Consider the following 17,544-nt stretch of genomic DNA (forward strand, 5'->3'; position numbering starts at 1 on the left):
GGCTACGCAAGAAGTTGTCCATCAGAAAACCCCTTTAAAATGAGAATACAGAGTGTGGGTGAGAGGTGGGGGTATTAAAATGTCAAGGGTTGCCATCAGGATACCACATCCACCCACTGGCTGTAAGGAAGTGGTGGTTGTCCAATACACTTTCCACAGAATATTCTAGTCAATGGAGCAAATGGGTAGAACCAATGGCGTAGCTACAAGCAAATGGACACTGGTGCAAAAGTGAAGCTTGGGTTGCCCCATGACATTTTTTTTTATACATTGACTTATTTATCTTGGGTCCAAGCATTATTCATCCCACTAGACCATCTTAGTTCTAAAGTCCGTTGGGAATGTGGGTCATAAGCCCCAACTCACATGGGATGAAACCCCATCATAGAGTTCACAATATAGGTCAAAAACCATATAGGAATAGTATATAAATAAATATCTGTCCATTATAATTATATCTGGAAAATAGCATCTGGTTAGATATTGCATTGAATAGGTCGAGTCAAAATACATCACATATATGCACCTTACCAGAGTAGTTACTGGTAAAGGTATGAGGCGGAAGTAAAAGTTGTAACAAAATGGCACCCAGTACTTAAATGTGATGACTGTAAGATGAGCAGTCGATGCATCACCAAGTTCTCACATGTCCATTCATGCACATAGCCTCATACTGGATTGCGGGCAAAGTGCATGGTCAGCATTTATGTAGACCACGTGTGGCTATATTGGAGTGTGTATAGAAACACTATCTGCAAGGAGCTGCTATATTGGGATGTGTCCCACTCTACTGTCCACATCCACCCTTTATGGCCACTACAGCCCAGACAGTATTAGTGTGGTGAACGGGGCCTGTGAACCCCCTTGGCTTAGATGCCTGTGACCCCTAGAGCTACGCCATTGGGTGGACCATCACATGCATCTATCCCCCTGTCCCATGCCACTACATACGGGCATAAAGTATACGCTACGACTCTACAAGGCAAACACTAATTTTTCCATACACAATAATGTGCTGGCATTTAAATGTAAGACTAGCAAACCTTCATCTCTACACTCTTGCTTTACGGAGGTTGGCATAAGTTAGAATCGGCATCTGCAGCGATGTTGTCTTTGGCATTCAGTGAACTTTATGCTTAATGTTAATAAGGCCAGTAAGAGGAAGGCTGTGCTCACACCGTGCTTGGACTCTACAGTTGTTGTAAACATCTGACATTGACTTCCATTACATTAAAAAATCTCTCCCCCTTTTTGGCACATATCTGGCCATTACAAGTATATGCCGGACATAGAGCTCTAATGTGACCTGAACCTAGTCTAAATGACAAGTGTTAATAACACCAGGCTTCAATGAAGATCGTATATTGTTACCATTCCATGTCATCTCCATAATGACAGTACATAAATAACCCAATCCAGATATGATCAGGTTCTCCTTCTGTCTGACCAGTAGACCCTCTCAGAGACATTTCATATCTCATGTATTGTTAAAAAACAGAAGAGTCGCTGTCATCGACAAGTCTCACTAATACTTTCCTGTTCCTTGAGTTTGGTCAAGAAAGTGAGGACAATAACCAGATCAAGGAAAAATTCACATACTGCTCCTCATGGGAGTCAGGCGATCCGATCATCACCAGCCCATATAGGCACAATTGCCTGATATTACTCCCCCCCACCCAAAACTTAAAGGAGATGTCCCGCGCCGAAACGGGGTTTTTTTTTTTTTAAACCCCCCCCCCCGTTCGGCGCGAGACAACCCCGATGCAGGGGTTAAAAAAACCACCCGCACAGCGCTTACCTGAATCCCGGCGGTCCGGCGTCTTCATACTCACCTGCTGAAGATGGCCGCCGGGATCCTCTGTCTTCATGGACCGCAGGGCTTCTGTGCGGTCCATTGCCGATTCCAGCCTCCTGATTGGCTGGAATCGGCACGTGATGGGGCGGAGCTACACGGAGCTACACGGAGCCCCATAGAGAAGAGGAGAAGACCCGGACTGCGCAAGCGCGGCTAATTTGGCCATCGGAGGGCGAAAATTAGTCGGCACCATGGAGACGAGGACGCCAGCAACGGAGCAGGTAAGTATAAAACTTTTTATAACTTCTGTATGGCTCATAATTAATGCACAATGTATATTACAAAGTGCATTATTATGGCCATGCAGAAGTGTATAGACCCACTTGCTGCCTCGGGACAACCCCTTTAACTCTTATTATATAACTTAAGACTACCTTCGTATTAAAATTTGCAGACAGTGTCTACACTATACTAAAGAGCCCTAAAAATATCTGCCTAACCAAAGTATATTGTATCCCTAACAGATAACCTGTATATCTTAGTGTGCAGACTCTAAAATAGAGTTAATATAGCCCCTGACATGTTCTGCTGCAGAACCAGCGTCATCAGGGGTCAAGGCTATAATCCCGTTAGGCATACAGTATACTTGGATTATGCAGATATCTTTAGGGATCTTTAACACAGTGCAAATCTGAAGACAAACCTATGTGGCGGTGTTAAGTTTTATGGTAGTTCTAGAAGCGTTCTGGGCTGTGTTGTAGTAATCAGAACATGGCAGGAGGAAGATCAGACCGACTCCTTCTCCGTAACGTGATCATCGTCAGCATGGACTGACAGGGTGGAAGCCTGGCCGCAAAGGTGCTGGTGATCCTTCCAGTCCTATGAAAGAGCAAATCAGTCATGTCAATGGAAAAAGACAAGCATACTATCACCACAGCAGTATGACGGCAGGAATACAACAGATGCATAAATATCAGAATATACCCTTTATATGGGAACATGAACAAGGCCCGGGCTTATCTTGTAAGATGTGCAATAACTCATGTCATATAAATATTACTGCGCAGTATGACACATATCCAGAGTCACCAAGCAGGGAATTAATGTCGAATTTTTGCGGCCCTAGAAGGAAATTGTTTTGCGCTAACATGTTACTGCAATGTTCTATGTTTACAGTAATCTTGAAAAAACGGAATTAAACAAACAACACATAAAAATTAACTCTTCATTTTATAGGGAAGGCTATAAAGATTCCAGCGCAGTGCTTTTGTTAATCAGCCCTTGAACCAAAGTTCTTCTGCCCTTTTTTTCCCTCTTTGCAGTCAGGGAGTGTAACTTTTATCAATTTCTTTGTTTGACATAGATGAATAATGTTTTTTTTTTGGGGGGGGGGGGGTCTTGCAGGACAAACTGTACATTCTGTGGTTGCTTTTATCTTGATACCTGTATATTAGTATTTAATTACTATTATGGCAAAGATGTGGGGGGGAAAAAATGACGAATATGCTCATCATGATGCAAATACTGACGATCCTCACAGGGGTTAAAGACAACACATACCGTATATACTCGAGTATTAGCCGACCCGAGTATAAGCCGAGTCAATGAGTTTTAGCACAAAAAACAGGTAAAACTTATTGACTCTATTATAAGCCTAGCTATACTCGAGTATATACTAGGTAAAAAAGACCTACAATACTCACCTCCCAGCCAGTGTCTGTGTCACCGGCGCCGTGGTCTCTCCGGTGGTGCGGCAAGCTGCTTGAGAATTCTCCCCGCTGTCAGCAAGTAAGCGCTGTGATTGGATCGAGCGCCAGCCAATCACAGACGGCGCTCGATAAACCAATTACAGCCATTCAGTGATGTCATTCACGAAATGGCTGTGAATGACCGAGCACCAGCTGTGATTGGCTGGTGCTCGATCCAATCACAGAGCTTACAGCAGGGGAATTCTAAGCCAAGCAGGAAGATGACAGAAGGGAGAATTCTAAAGCAGCTTGCCGCACCAACGGGGTGACCATCGTGCCAGGGACACAGACGCCGGCTGGGAGGTGAGTATTGCGTTTTTTTTGTCTTTTTTACCTCAATCGAGTATAAGCTGAGGGGGTCTTTTCAGCATAAAGAAATGTGCTGTAAAACTCGGCTTATACTCGAGTATATACGGTAATTTAAGAAAAAAGTGTGCATGAAGGGAAAAAAATCATTTTGGTATTCACTTACAGTAAACATTTGAACACTGCAGAAATCTGGTAGAAAAACACCCTTCCCCCCCATAAAAGTGAAAAAAAATCTACAAAAAGTGCCATTTGCAGGCTCTTAAAGGGGATTATCCTAGGATATGAACTTATTCCCTATCCACAGAATAGGGGATAAGCATCTGGTCAGTGGGGATGTAACCAATGGGACCTGCACCAGTCATAAGAACAAGGGTCCCCTATATTTCTGTATGAATCAAGCGGCGGTCAGGCATGCATGTTGCTACTCCATTCATCTCTATGGGACAGCCGGAGATAGGCTGGCAGCAGAAGACAAGTACAGCGCTCTTCTATGCTGCATGCACCATGTGGTGTGAGGGGGATACAATTAAGCCTTGTTCTTGCTTCAGTCGTACATTGTTAGCACATTTTATACTTTCCTTGCAGTTATGTTCTTTGGGAAAGTTCAAGTATCATTTGGGTCCGGTAACTAGGCCCTTACAGACATACTTGAGACACTTCCTACCTTGCGTTGGCAGAAGATGGAGCAGTAATTGACTTTGTGGCAACCAGTGCATTCATTAAGAGCTTCTCTGCCACAGTTAACACAGGATTGCTGTGAACATAGAGGAGACTGAAGTTAGAGACCCAATGTCATCATGTCATTAGACTACATTTAGGAGAACGACATAGAATTTAATGAAACACAAGTGTCATTCAAGCAAGGAGGCCAGTGGTTAAAGAAACCCAATGCATTATGCATTACCAACATCTAACCTGCCTTAATGTACGAGCCTAATTTCTGACTGTCCACCATCCAAACCTCAACTACAAAGACAAAAAAAAAGTAAAACACAATGCGAAAACTAGCAGACCCAAAAACTACGCACTGTGAAATCAAAAGGTCAATGGTATTTTTACAAACGCTGCGGTATCTAGCCGTGGAAAACATGGCAGAAAAAAAAAACTCATAACTTGGCACTAGTTCTGGTCATGTCTTATCAGGGTATATGATCAAAGTGGGGTCCCAAGCACAAGACCCAACTTTATGATGGTCATATGACTCAGAACGGATAGCCACTCAGTAAAAGCGGCTCCTGCTCTAGAGGATCTTTGATATCTTGATGTTACAGAATGGTACAGAATGGCCAAAATTTTGGTGCAATTTTTGGTGTAAACCAAGTCAACTAATAGATGGTCTAAACATAGACTTGTCAGTCTTAAAATTTGCCAGATTTATCATTCAATGATGAATCTGGCGCATTTTAAAGGGATTATCTGGGACAGTTTTTGTCTTCTTCAGCCGGCTGCAGTAAAATAACAGAATTCATACTCACCCTTCCATGCTCTCCGGTCCTTGACTGTCTTCACTTCCCGATGCAGGGAGCCAGCAAGGACGTCCCCGACAAAAGGGCCACGAGACCATTGCAGCCAATCATTGGCTGCCGTCAGCAGGTAAATAACTGCAGTGCTCACATGATCCAGTGTTGGGCCATCATTACTCCACTTCAGGAGAGCCAGTAGTGACGGGGGGAGCATGGAAGAGGGAGTATGAAGTCTGTGATTTTACTACCACAGCCCGAAGAGGTTTTTGAACAATACCATGGCGTATTTGTGGTGCATGCAGAAGTGCGGTGGAAAAATTGGCACATTTTTGGTGCATCTTTCATATTTTTGGTGGAGTGTAAATTGAACCACTTTTGTATATTTTGTACAATTTAAGACTCTGAAGCTCTAAAAAGAATTAGTGCAATATACAAAAGCCAATATATATAAATAAGGGCCATTGTATCTGCTGTATTACAAAAAAACATAAGTTTTCCCAAGTCTAAGGGCTCTTTTAACCCCTTCAGTGGCAGGTTTACTATCACCATGTCAGCGCAGCAAGCCCTGTAGATTTTCCTAAGGTAATTCAAAGTGGCAAACGTATACAGTGGCACAATAACTGTGTGTTCTGGCCAGTATTTCAGCACTAGAACTGTCCACGGAAATCTTCTGCATGGTCAGTGCAGCAAGCCCCAGAGATTTTCCGGGCGTGCCACTAAAGGGGTTAGCTTAACAGCTTAACAAATCAGTTTAACAAATCTTCATCCAACCATTGGCCCAAGCAAATATATTGCTTTTTGGCAGCAGATCTTCCTGTGTATACAGGGGATTTGCTAAAGACAAATGCAAACTGTATGAGCATGAAGTTCATATTAATGACCGTTGGCATGTAAACAGTAGTAACAAGCAGAGTTTGACATGCTATATAGTCAATCGGCTTGTTAGTGAGCGGAATATCCACCTGTGTACAATCACTATTAGACTCCTCAGTGACGTCTAGTATCCTTATTTCAACTACGAAGCGGAAGCCTTATATACTACTGAGTGCAGATGATGGTTTTCAGTCAATTTTGTCATCTTCAGATGTTTATCTGTTTATCGCTGCCACTTATGTATTCAAATGAACCAATTAAGGAAGAAGAAAGATATCCAGGAAGATGATAATGAGGCAGAAAGACGAGAATCACACCTCTACTTACTGTTAAAAAGTTGCAATTAGGAAAAGAAAAAGGTACAACAAAATGCTTATCACATCAAATAGCACAGTATAAAGAGGATGAGCAGACATATTACATGGGGGTGGAGGAGAAAGTGTGAAGGAAAGAAAATAAAACTCCTCAAAATAGTGAGAGGTAATGAGATGCAGAGCAAGAGAGGAGGGAGGTGCGACGCGGCTAGGATTATGCATTCACAAATCTGTCACACTTGCAGTGCCTTGTATCGCTTGAACGTACATCATATATTTATATGACAGATGAACTCTTAAGATAAACATGTACATTGATATTCAGAAATGTGCGCAATTCTTCAGTAGAGGCACAATTATTACATGTATAGAACAGGCAGATATGACTGTATGGAACCCAAGCATGTTAGATAGTAATAGTGCACCGGAAAAGAGCACACATACATAGAAATCTAAGATGTAAGCGCTGGTCTTACCCGAAGTAAAATCTCATGCTTGCCGTCCATGTCCTCCGTCTGTGGGAAGAGATGATTGGGGAACTGCAGGAAAGTAAACCCAAAAGTATAAAAGTTGAAGGAGTTGTCCATTTGTAGACGATTGTTGGCTTATTCTTAGGATAGGCCATCTATAATAGATCAGTGGGGATCTGCACCTGTGATTCCCACCAATCTACTGTTCGTCAGGCCATTAAATTTGTGCACCCAGCTGATTTTTTGCAAGAAGCAGACAGCTCTGTTCTCATTGCAGTGGCCAGGATTGGTATTACAAGCAAAGTTTCCATTGAAGTGAATGGTCCACTGAAGTGAGAACAGAGCAGGCCCCTGCCATCCATCTATTGGTGGCCTATCATAAGGACAATGCCTTTGGTAGCTTGCTTTCTAGCCAAACTTATAACTGGGTTATTTAAAGAGTATTTCTATTATAAAAATTTATGGTGTATCCACAGTTTATCAGATAAATGTTAACTCTGAAAACTGGGTCCTGTGAGCCCAGTTCCCATTTTTAAAATGACCATCTGGAAATCAGTGGAGAGTTGGTCATTTAGAAAGAACCAAGGCACAAAGGAATAACTCTTGTAGTCTTCAATAGAGAGCCAATGGAAAGAGCCAAATGTCTTAAATCACAAAGAGATATTACGGGACCCTTACCTATCAGGCATATTTTCCATATATTATATATATATATATTACACACACACACACACACACACACACACACACACACACACACACACACACACACACTGTAAATTCTGTTCAAGGGTTGTCCCACCAAGATCATTTATCACCTATCCACAGGATTGCTAATAAATGATTAATTGTTGGGGGTCCAAATGCTGTGGCCCACATGGACCACAAGAGCGTTGCACCCAGAGTGTGCCGGGTGAATGGAGTGTGACCACCGCTCCTTTTGCTGGCTATGGAGATAATTATGCACTCCACCAGCCTCACAGAAGTGAATGATCTTGCATGCACACAGCCTCTTTATTAGTCTGGGAGACACGGGGTGCAATGTTCTCATTAACCCTGTGTGTCCAGTAATCAATCATTTCTCATCTATCTAGACAGTAAGCGATAAATAATTTTGGTGAGATGATCCCTTTAAATCACATACTATTTACATCCATTTCCAGGAAAGCTAGGTTACGATTAGCATAACCAATACAACTATGTTCATCTTTAAGCATTACGTTGTCTTTAGATCCATCACACTAAACTAACGGATTTCTTAATATAATACAGAATGAGGTTGCAAATGGATTGGATAAGTTGGGGGCAGAAAAGTGGCTGATGAGATTTAACACTGATAAATGGAAGGTTCTGCACACGGGCAGAGGAAATACATGTCACCATTACACACATAATGGGATATGATTTATGGTTTTGGGCACCAGTACTCAAGAAGGATATATCAGAGCTTGAGCGGGTACAAAGGCAGACAAACTAAAATGGTTGTGAAATTGCTTTTTTTTCCATTGGCCCCAGAAAAAAAAGAGAAAAAGTTTATAACAGTTATTCAGTACATTAGATGTACCTGAAATTGGCTCCTATATAATCTAGAACTTGTCCCACAAAATGAAAGATGTCATACAGCTACACTGATGAAAAAAATAAAGAAGTTTTGACCGCTGGAACATAAAAAGCAGTTACGATCTAATAACTAAGGCTAAAATTAGTCATGTCACTAAGGGGTTAAAAATGCATTTAAGGTGACTGAATTCCGCATGAAATGCATTCAAAATCTACAAAAAGTTACATTTTCAGGAAGGCTTTTCCAATTTTAACTTGACTGTTGGGAAGGTAAAAGCAGAGTTCTGATTGGTTGTATTACGAGGGGCGCTCTAGACACTCTACACTCATTCAGCCTATTCTAGAATGCACTAGATTGAGGAGTGATCTAATAGGCAGGACTTGGCTGCCGCTGTCGTATCACACCTGACTTGGCTTTGTTGGTGGGCAGTGGCATTGGGACTAGACTGGCAGCCAGCAAACTCCGTCATACCAGAGGCCTAAGACTGGCTAAATGAGGGAAGCTCAGTGTATGGGAAACAATCTCTTCAACCACTAAGGCTTTACAGCAGGTTGCAGCCGCAATGGGACCTGTCTGTCCCATAAGAAGATTATGGATTTAATTACAGATCATCTCGCTGGCCTGTGTCATAGGCCCGATGCGGGCTGAGCCAGTAATGTCACAGTGCACACTCTTCTGCATAAGGTGTTACAACCTCTGACCCCCTGCGGACGACCAGAAACCATAAGGGGGAGATAGGAGAGAATATTACAAGGGGGGAGGGGGGAGGAGTAGACATTTAGCCGTCACATCAGAAATTCTAGTTTGGCATCTTTCTTCTTCACTCACTTCATGTTCTTTTGCCAAACGTTTAAACATAAACACGACACATGAAGAACAAGGCCTGCCGATGCTTTCATGACCGCAGCAATATTTTGGAATGCCACATTCTAAGGGTGAGTATTTTTATTAAGTTTTTGAGGCACAGATGGAGCTTTAACCCCTTAACATCGCAGGACGAAGGTTTACATCCTGGCAGCGTGATAGTTAAACACAAACTTACAGAAGTACCGCAATGCATTATCATAGTGATTAGAGCTTTTCTGGATCAAAAGAGTGCCTTTAAGTGGTACACACAAGTTTCTGGCTCATAGTTGATATCTAGTACTGATGTGACGCACTACATTAACCTGGCATCTATTTTCTTTTTTTTTGTAAGACAGAAAATTAGTCTCATTACTATTCAGCAAGGGATTGTATGTTTAAAATATTTATGTCACTTCACGGAAATTGTATTCTAACACAACAAATATGTCAACTTTCTTTTATTCTTTGTTTAATACAAAACCCATAGGTTTTGTATAAGAAAATTTAAAAAAAAAACACATATATGGTATCAATGTATTCATAATGACCTCTACAATATAGGAAAAAATAGGGGCAAATGCAAATTTCTTTCTTTTTCTGCTTTTGTAATTTGAAATGCGTCACAAAATATGGGCAATGCAGAAAATTGCCCATCTATAGTGCTGCCTAATATGTGCACTTTGCTCCACACACATCATCACTATTAACCCCTTAGTGACCAAGCCTGTTTGCGCCTTAATGACCAGGCCAAATGTTGGAAATCTGACGTGTCACTGTAAGGGTGGCTTCACACCAGCATGTGCATATGTGTACATTGGTGTGCACAAAACCGCACACCCACGTACGTGCACAAACACGCGTGAATGCAGGCCCATGCAGCGTCGCCTTCAATGGGGCCGCGGCTGCTGCTAGTGAACGCATTAAAAGCAATAGCATGCCGGCACCCCTGCACTGATTTTCAGGGAAGGGCTTGAAATATAGGCCCTTCCCTGAAAATCAGCCATGGTTTGTGTTAAAAAAAAAATAATATACACATATATACATATACACACACACACACACACACACACACACACACACACACACACACACATATACACAGTACATATACATACACACACACACACACTGAGCTCTCCACTGCTACTGTGTAAATATTCCCCACGGGGATAAAGAATCCCCTGCCACAGCTGTGACAGCTGTAGCAGAGGATTTCTTTATCTCTGCGGGGAGTCCCCTCTCCTCAGCTGCCGGAGCTCAGGCGCGTCCAGCAGTATCTTCCCCCTGCACTGCTCTGAATTTGTTTCAGCAGGCGGGGATTTATAATCCCCACCTGCTGAATGGACTGTATCTGATTGGCTGAGCGCTCAGCCAATCACAGGCAGCACCCAGCCATTTATTGAATGACAGCTGAGGGCTGCCTGTGATTGGTCACAGCACTAAGACATTCAATGAATTCAGTATCTCAAATATGTGCATACATACTGTACAAATTTTTAATAAGATATACATTTCCATCTCTTTACTTTATTCTAGAAGCACATTTGAAAAACTTTAGAATTTTTTTACCATTTAGGAGACGTACAAATTTAACATTAATTGTTAAAATTTTGAGGAACACTTTATTTTCCTGCACCAAGCTGAGATTGCAAAGGCTCATAGGTGTCAGAATGATAGATACCCCCACAAGTGACCGCATTTAAAAAGCTACACCCCTTAATATATTCACTGAGGGGGGTCAGGAGTATTTTGACCCCACAGCTTTTTTTCAGCAGGTAATAAAATTTATAGGAGAAAAAATAAAAGTTCATATTTTTGCAAATACTTCATTTAAGGGCTAATGCCCACGGACGGACTATTGCTGCAGAAATCGCAGCCAGACACCCGTCACGAATTCCACAGCAATGTCCGTCCATAGACTGTGGTAAATGAATTTCCCCTGCCTACGAGCGGAAATCAGCTGTGATTTTCCGCTCACGGAGAAGAATCGCAGCATGTTCTATTCTGTGCGGAAAAAAGCAAGGATGGCTTCTATTGCTGTCAATGGAAGCCGTCCATCCAGCGATACTTCTGCTGTGAGCACAACGGAAATATCACAGAAATCCTCTTCACCATCCAGCGCGTCATGTGCTGCACGCCGGATGAGTCACTCGCGGCGGATCCAGCGAGGTGAGTATAGGGTCTTTGGGAGGCGCCGGGATTGATTCCACTGCGATATTTCGCAGGCGGAATCCGACCCGGACATGGGCATGAGCCCATAAAGATGTTTTTTTTTCTATAATGAACATAAAAATGAGGATTTACACCCTAAAATGGATACCCCTGTTTATCCTGTGTTCAGAAACAAACCCATTGTGGCCCTAATCTTATGTCCTTATGCACAACGGGGCCCAAACCGAAAAGAGCAGCCGGTGGCTTTCAGAATAGTCATTTAGCTTAAAGGTGTTTTAGGCCCCATTGCCCACTTGTAGAGCCCTTGAGAAGCCAAAACGATGGAGTACCCCACAAATGACCCCATTCTGAAAAGTAGACCCCTTAACGAATTCATCTAGGGGTATGTTGGCCTCACAGCTTTTGAATGAATCTAAGCAAAGCAGAAGGAAAAAAAATATGATTTTCATTCTTGCGGCAATTGTGTCATTTTCAAAAAGGATATATACCTGTTTGTCCCGTGTTTAGAAACATACCCTTTGTAGCCCCAATGTACCTGCAGGACACACGGCTAGGCCTATAATAGAGGGAACACCCATTGGATTTCAGGGTACAACTGAATAAAATTCCAGGCCCCATTGCCCACTTCTGCATAAAAAAAATTGACTCTCTAAAAAGAATTTTCCCTGAACACCTCACCCCCGTTATGGCATTCCCTAAATCTTAGATAAAGATAATAATGTAAACCGTGGAGTATGTTCCCAGACAGGGGTAATTAGGGGGCCCTGTTTCGGATGGGCACATGGGGCAATAAAACCGGGTATCCCCCCTCCTTCTATGCTTCCTGCAATCCCAACACTTTTTGGGGGGGTATTTCTTGACCTCAGTGGTAGGGATAGGGTGTAAAACATGGCGCTCTGTGAGGCTTTGTAAGCTTGCTGCGGTGCGGTGTCTCACACAGAAGGCGCTCAACAAGCTGCTCCTGGAACTGCAGGAAGGCGAGCATTTCCGGGGCTTCTTGTAAATTACGTATTACAGGTAGCAATCTGAATAATACCGGGCTCACATGGCCGGATGTGGAATTCGCTTGTGAAGGCCCACAGCGGATGCCAGCTGCGAGTCCGTCCATGGCACTGCGTGAGGTACTGCGGATAACTGCGTACTCACACAGGCGGTCATGCGCTGTAGATTTTTTTTATATTTCCTGCACCGTCACTTAGCGATGACACTGGTACCTGCAGCCTGTACACAGTATAGTTGTGTATGGGCTGCGGGTATATCCAGACCATGGAGCACAATGGGCTCTATGTTGCGGATATCCACAGTAAAATAGAACATGCTGTGTTCTGTTTTCTGTGAGAGGATTGTGTAATCCAGTACATTTGATTGATTGGCGTATTACAAAACGCATGCGGAATCTGCAATTTATATCCAGTCGTGTGAGACCAGCCTGAGGTAGATCGCTACCTGTTTATACCATTGGATAACGGTGATCACATGACCAGGGACCGCATACCGCAGCCCTTGGTAACATCTCTTTGTTCTCGGCTACCTTTGACAGCCAGAAGCAGGGAGATCTCACATTTCCCAGGCTTAACAGCCTTCTGCACATGCGCCTGACATTTTGCTGGTGGCATGCATGCACAGAAGCTGGCGGCAGGTTTTTCCAGGACCAGATCGCCGTAGGACATCACGGAGGCCAGAGGTGACTAGTTTCATCTCTCCTCACAGATCTGATCTGTAAGGACAGATGGGACTTTAATATTTTTTAAAACTTTTTTTTTTACTTTTATGTGATCGCCGTTATACATTGGATAATGGCAATCGCGTGACTAAGAGTTGCACACCGTAGCCCCCGATGACAGCTTTAGTAGCCGATATCAGGGAACTGCCACAATCACAGATCCCGGGGCTTTAGTCTACAGGGCCATAAAAACACTTAAAGTCCAGACACCCAGGACGTGAAAACACATATGGGTGGTCACTATGGGGATAAAGCCTAGGAACAAATGTTACCATCTTTTTCTAGCATGCCTCCTGCCTATAGGTGGTGCTATATGTAGGATCTGTAAATAGACAAAAAGCACTTGTACAGAAACTATAGGAGTGGGGCTAACTGTACGGAAAAGATGTCCATTTCACAGAAGAAACAAAAAACCCCCGACTGTGCATGGGGGGGGGGGTCAGGAGTGTTAGGTTTTTTTTGCTATTTCACAGGGTGCTTTATTTATTTATATTTTTATCTTTTACGATTTCTTTTTTTGTCCGTTATTTTACTTTTTCTGGGGCTGGAAAAAACTGTGATAACATGAGGTTTGTTATTTCACCATACCTCTGTATGCAGATCACAAATAATAGTGATCTAATGCCTGCTGCCCATTAGATCGCCATCAGCAGTGGTCAGCACACAGAGGACTGCCATAAGGACACAGATCATATCCTCCCAGGATGATGCCCCTCTCTTCTATGAGATCGATGGAAGCCATCATTGAGCCATCAAAGGCTTCCATGACACCAGTTTAAAGCAAGAAAAGAAGAAAGGGTTCCATTGCAGAGCACAACACTCACTCTGAGCTGATTTTTTTTAATCCCACTGATTGCTAGCATAATGCACTGCAATACTTCAGTATTGCAGTGTATTATGCTTAACAATGACAGCCAATTAGGGCCTAATAGGAGTATTAAGATGGCATAACCAAATGGTTAAATCCAGCACCAGCTTCATAAAATCTTCAAGCTTTATTCAAAATAGCATGCAAAAAGCATGAAGGTTTTATAAAGCTTTACTACTGGTGCTGGATTTAGCCATTTGGATTTTGCTTACCTAGAAGCCGGCCCAGCATCTTCTCCCTGCACCTGTAATCACTACTGTAGCTGTCAATCCATGTGGAGGTGGTGAGCTGATACATTTTTTCCCTTTCCTATTTTGTTTGTATTGTACTAAGATGACAACCTGAGAGCCATTGTTGGGCCCATGGGCTCTTCTTGGGCAATCTCTCACGTCACCTTTAAAATTCTGATGGAGAGACACTTAAATATAAGTGGAGACACAACTTTATTTATTCTGAATGATCATACATTGTATCATGGGGTTGGGGTTACGCTTCACTTGGAAATCCTGAATTTAGTCCTACCTCCTTTCTATCAGCGGCGGCTGCCTCACTTTTAGCCTGCTCCACGTAGGCTTTCAGCTGTTGGGCAGTACTGAGCAGGGAATTCACCATCTCTTCCAGATACAGCCAAGGTCTCTGTTGCTCCGATACCTCCAACCCGTTGACCACTCCAGATGTAGCCTCTTTAGTGGGAGTACTGGGTGCCAATGCCAATGCGGGGAGTGAGGACAACACTGCATGCAGATGGAAAACAGCAGACAGTGAGCATAATGCTGCCCATATTCCCATCAACTCTAGTGAATATTAACATACATGGCAAATTTTATGCCACAAACATTTATCCCGCTAAAAGCATTTGTGAGCATTGACTGGATGCGATTACAGCCATTTTACAAGACAAAGGGAAGTTAAAACAGTTTTCTGATTAAATACATGCGTTCCCTTCAAAGCTTAGCAGTTTGTGCAGCAGCCCTCCATTTCCTCCTAATCACAAAGGGAAAGTTGTTATCATTATCTGCCATGTTATATATACAATATAGCTGAAGCCCAATTACTGTTACTACAAGTCTAGTTCGCATTAGTGACATCACTTTCACATAGCAGAGACTACCTGCATCAGTGCTAATGCTGCTGTGATCACAGGACTTTATAAGCAAGCAAGTTTCCTATACAGACACGCAAACAGCTTGACCTTCCCTGTTTGGGTCAGATATTAAAAGGTAGCGTCCAGCATCTGGGGAAAAAAAAAAAATCAGTACTCACCTCTTCAATCCTTCACAGATACAGCACAGATGCAGTGGTGGTTCCTCAAAGGCCTTTTTTACCGTCTGTTAGCAATGATATGCCAGGGTACCACTGGAGCATTTGCGCAGCATCAGTAAGTGATTAAAGAAGCAGGTGCTGTATTTTCGTTATTTTATATACTCCTTTTTATTACCCCAAACACATGAACATACCCTGTAAAGTTACTGTAGCCAATTCTCTCTATAATGGACATCATTAGGGAGGAAGTAAAGGGCTGCAGAAATTCAAGACTCCACCTATTCTGTTCTATACCGAAATGAATAGTGTGCACAGACTAAGTGAATGAAGCTTATAAACAACAGATTAAAAACCTTAATTTGCATAGCCGGAGTTGTAAAAATTATATATATTGTACAATATGAATAGTGGCATCTACTTAGCTGAGAGGGACTACAGACATTGACGACTTGTACACTGAAAAACAAAAACTTTGTCCTTGTTTGGGAATAAGCTGGCACACGATTATGTCTGTTAGTGACGTACGTGCAACACTGCATGCATGTGCTAATTAAAGCAACTCTTTAATATTCAAGCTCTCTTACGTTTTACTTTTTATATATCTAAAACTCGACAAAAAAGGGTTTGAGCTACCAAAAACAGCACCCAATTAATTGCTTTGAGAGCTACCAATGCCTGTATGGTGTAATCAGAGATGGGTTAAAAAAAGAAGAAGAGTGTTTGATAGTCACTGTGAAGAAACAAGAGCAGCTGAGGAGATTGAGAGGAAAACTTTTTCCAGTTGCGTCTAATACTTTTGATGCCAATTTGCACCTCTGGGTTGTACAGCTTCAAGCACTGCAGAGTATATATATATTTAGCACTGTGATGTTTCACATTCAAGGTTATGTGCTGCCACAGGCTTGTCATTTAATGGCAACGTAAGAGAAAGGAGAAAGGATGCTGCAAGAAAACAAGAGAAACTCATGCTCTACAAAGAAACTTCATAGGACTGCTGTTCTTTTTCTTCCCAATGGCGGTCTAGACTTTTCACAGCAGCATCGCCAATTCCGAATGGCTCTGGCATTGAGTGAGGGCACATCATTGTTTGCATTTCACAACGATGGCAAATATGCATGAAGGATACTGAACTTTACCCCAAGATGTAGAAAACACAGCTGTTGACTTTGCATGGTGGCATGAATCAGTTGGGGATGTGGCTGCAGCTCCCCAATTCTGCTCCCCACTAAACCAATGTACGGATCATTCAGCTGGTGCAAAAATTGCCCATATCAACTATGCTTATGCTCTGTATTAAATACAACTTGTTCTGCGGATCAATCCCTAAATCTTTCTATTAACCGCTTTTGGACTAAGTTCTGTCCTGTGGATTAATACCGCAGAGGCCATGTCCTACTTCTTTAGCATATGACCTTGGTGTCTTCCTGCCCGATTCTGCTATCCACCCAGTGTCAGAATAAAGATAGTGCTAAATAAAAAAAAATCAATGAAAACAAAGTAACAATGGAAAATTTGCACAATCTGAAATAATATTGGCGCTCACATGTAATACAATATCTGTCTACCCGCAGTGCAGTATTGGAGCCCATACTAGCAGTTTGTCACAATGTGTAGGCTGAAGACAATAATGAAGCCTAGCGGTGCATTCGCACATAAATGAGGTGCGGGTAAAAACACATAACAGCAACAAAAATGCATCTAAATGGCAGGTTTTCATTGCGATTGTCATCCCAAGAAAAGAAGTGTGTATGGTGATTGACACCAAAAAAAACCCCAGCGCTCCAGATAGTGCTTTCTATACGTCCATTGTGCACTTACTTCACAGGGGTGCCTCCTTAGAGAATAACCCCAACCCAGAAAAGCAGCAATTATCCCAAAAGGGGAATTATCCCAATCGACTAATCAGTTCTGGTACTCCATATAAGAAGAATCCTTGAGAAAGGCTCTGCAATGAGCCAAAACGTATTGCCGTTTACAGAATAAAACGGATCCCTCTTATATGGAGTACCAGAACTGATTAGTCGATTGGAATAATTCCCCTTTTGGGATAATTACTGCTTTTCTGGATTGGGGTTGTTCTCTGAGGAGGCACCCCTTGGAAGTAAGTGCTTTCTATATTTCCATTGTGCACTATCTGGA

The 17,544-nt window shown here is 42.5% G+C and overlaps 1 protein-coding gene across 3 annotated transcripts in view; it reads right to left on the reverse strand.

Annotated features, from left to right (window-relative positions):
* Nucleotides 1-17,544, reverse strand: part of DEAF1 (DEAF1 transcription factor) — a 56,696-nt gene that overhangs the window by 2,349 nt on the left and 36,803 nt on the right. For 2 of the 3 annotated variants that reach the window (XR_010787150.1, XR_010787151.1), the window contains exons 9-12: nucleotides 14,665-14,876; nucleotides 6,979-7,041; nucleotides 4,517-4,606; nucleotides 2,499-2,674 (exon numbers count right to left, since the gene is read on the reverse strand). Coding sequence is in view for 1 of the 3 variants with exons in the window: in XM_066583003.1 (XP_066439100.1) it covers nucleotides 2,582-2,674; nucleotides 4,517-4,606; nucleotides 6,979-7,041; nucleotides 14,665-14,876 (458 nt within the window). In the remaining 2 variants the exon portion in view is untranslated. Of the gene's footprint in view, nucleotides 1-2,159; nucleotides 2,675-4,516; nucleotides 4,607-6,978; nucleotides 7,042-14,664; nucleotides 14,877-17,544 lie in introns of those variants that run through there. The other variant, XM_066583003.1, reaches the window with a different exon arrangement.

The sequence above is a fragment of the Eleutherodactylus coqui genome, chromosome 11, assembly GCF_035609145.1.
Source record: "Eleutherodactylus coqui strain aEleCoq1 chromosome 11, aEleCoq1.hap1, whole genome shotgun sequence".
In the NCBI taxonomy this organism is placed as follows: domain Eukaryota; kingdom Metazoa; phylum Chordata; class Amphibia; order Anura; family Eleutherodactylidae; genus Eleutherodactylus; species Eleutherodactylus coqui.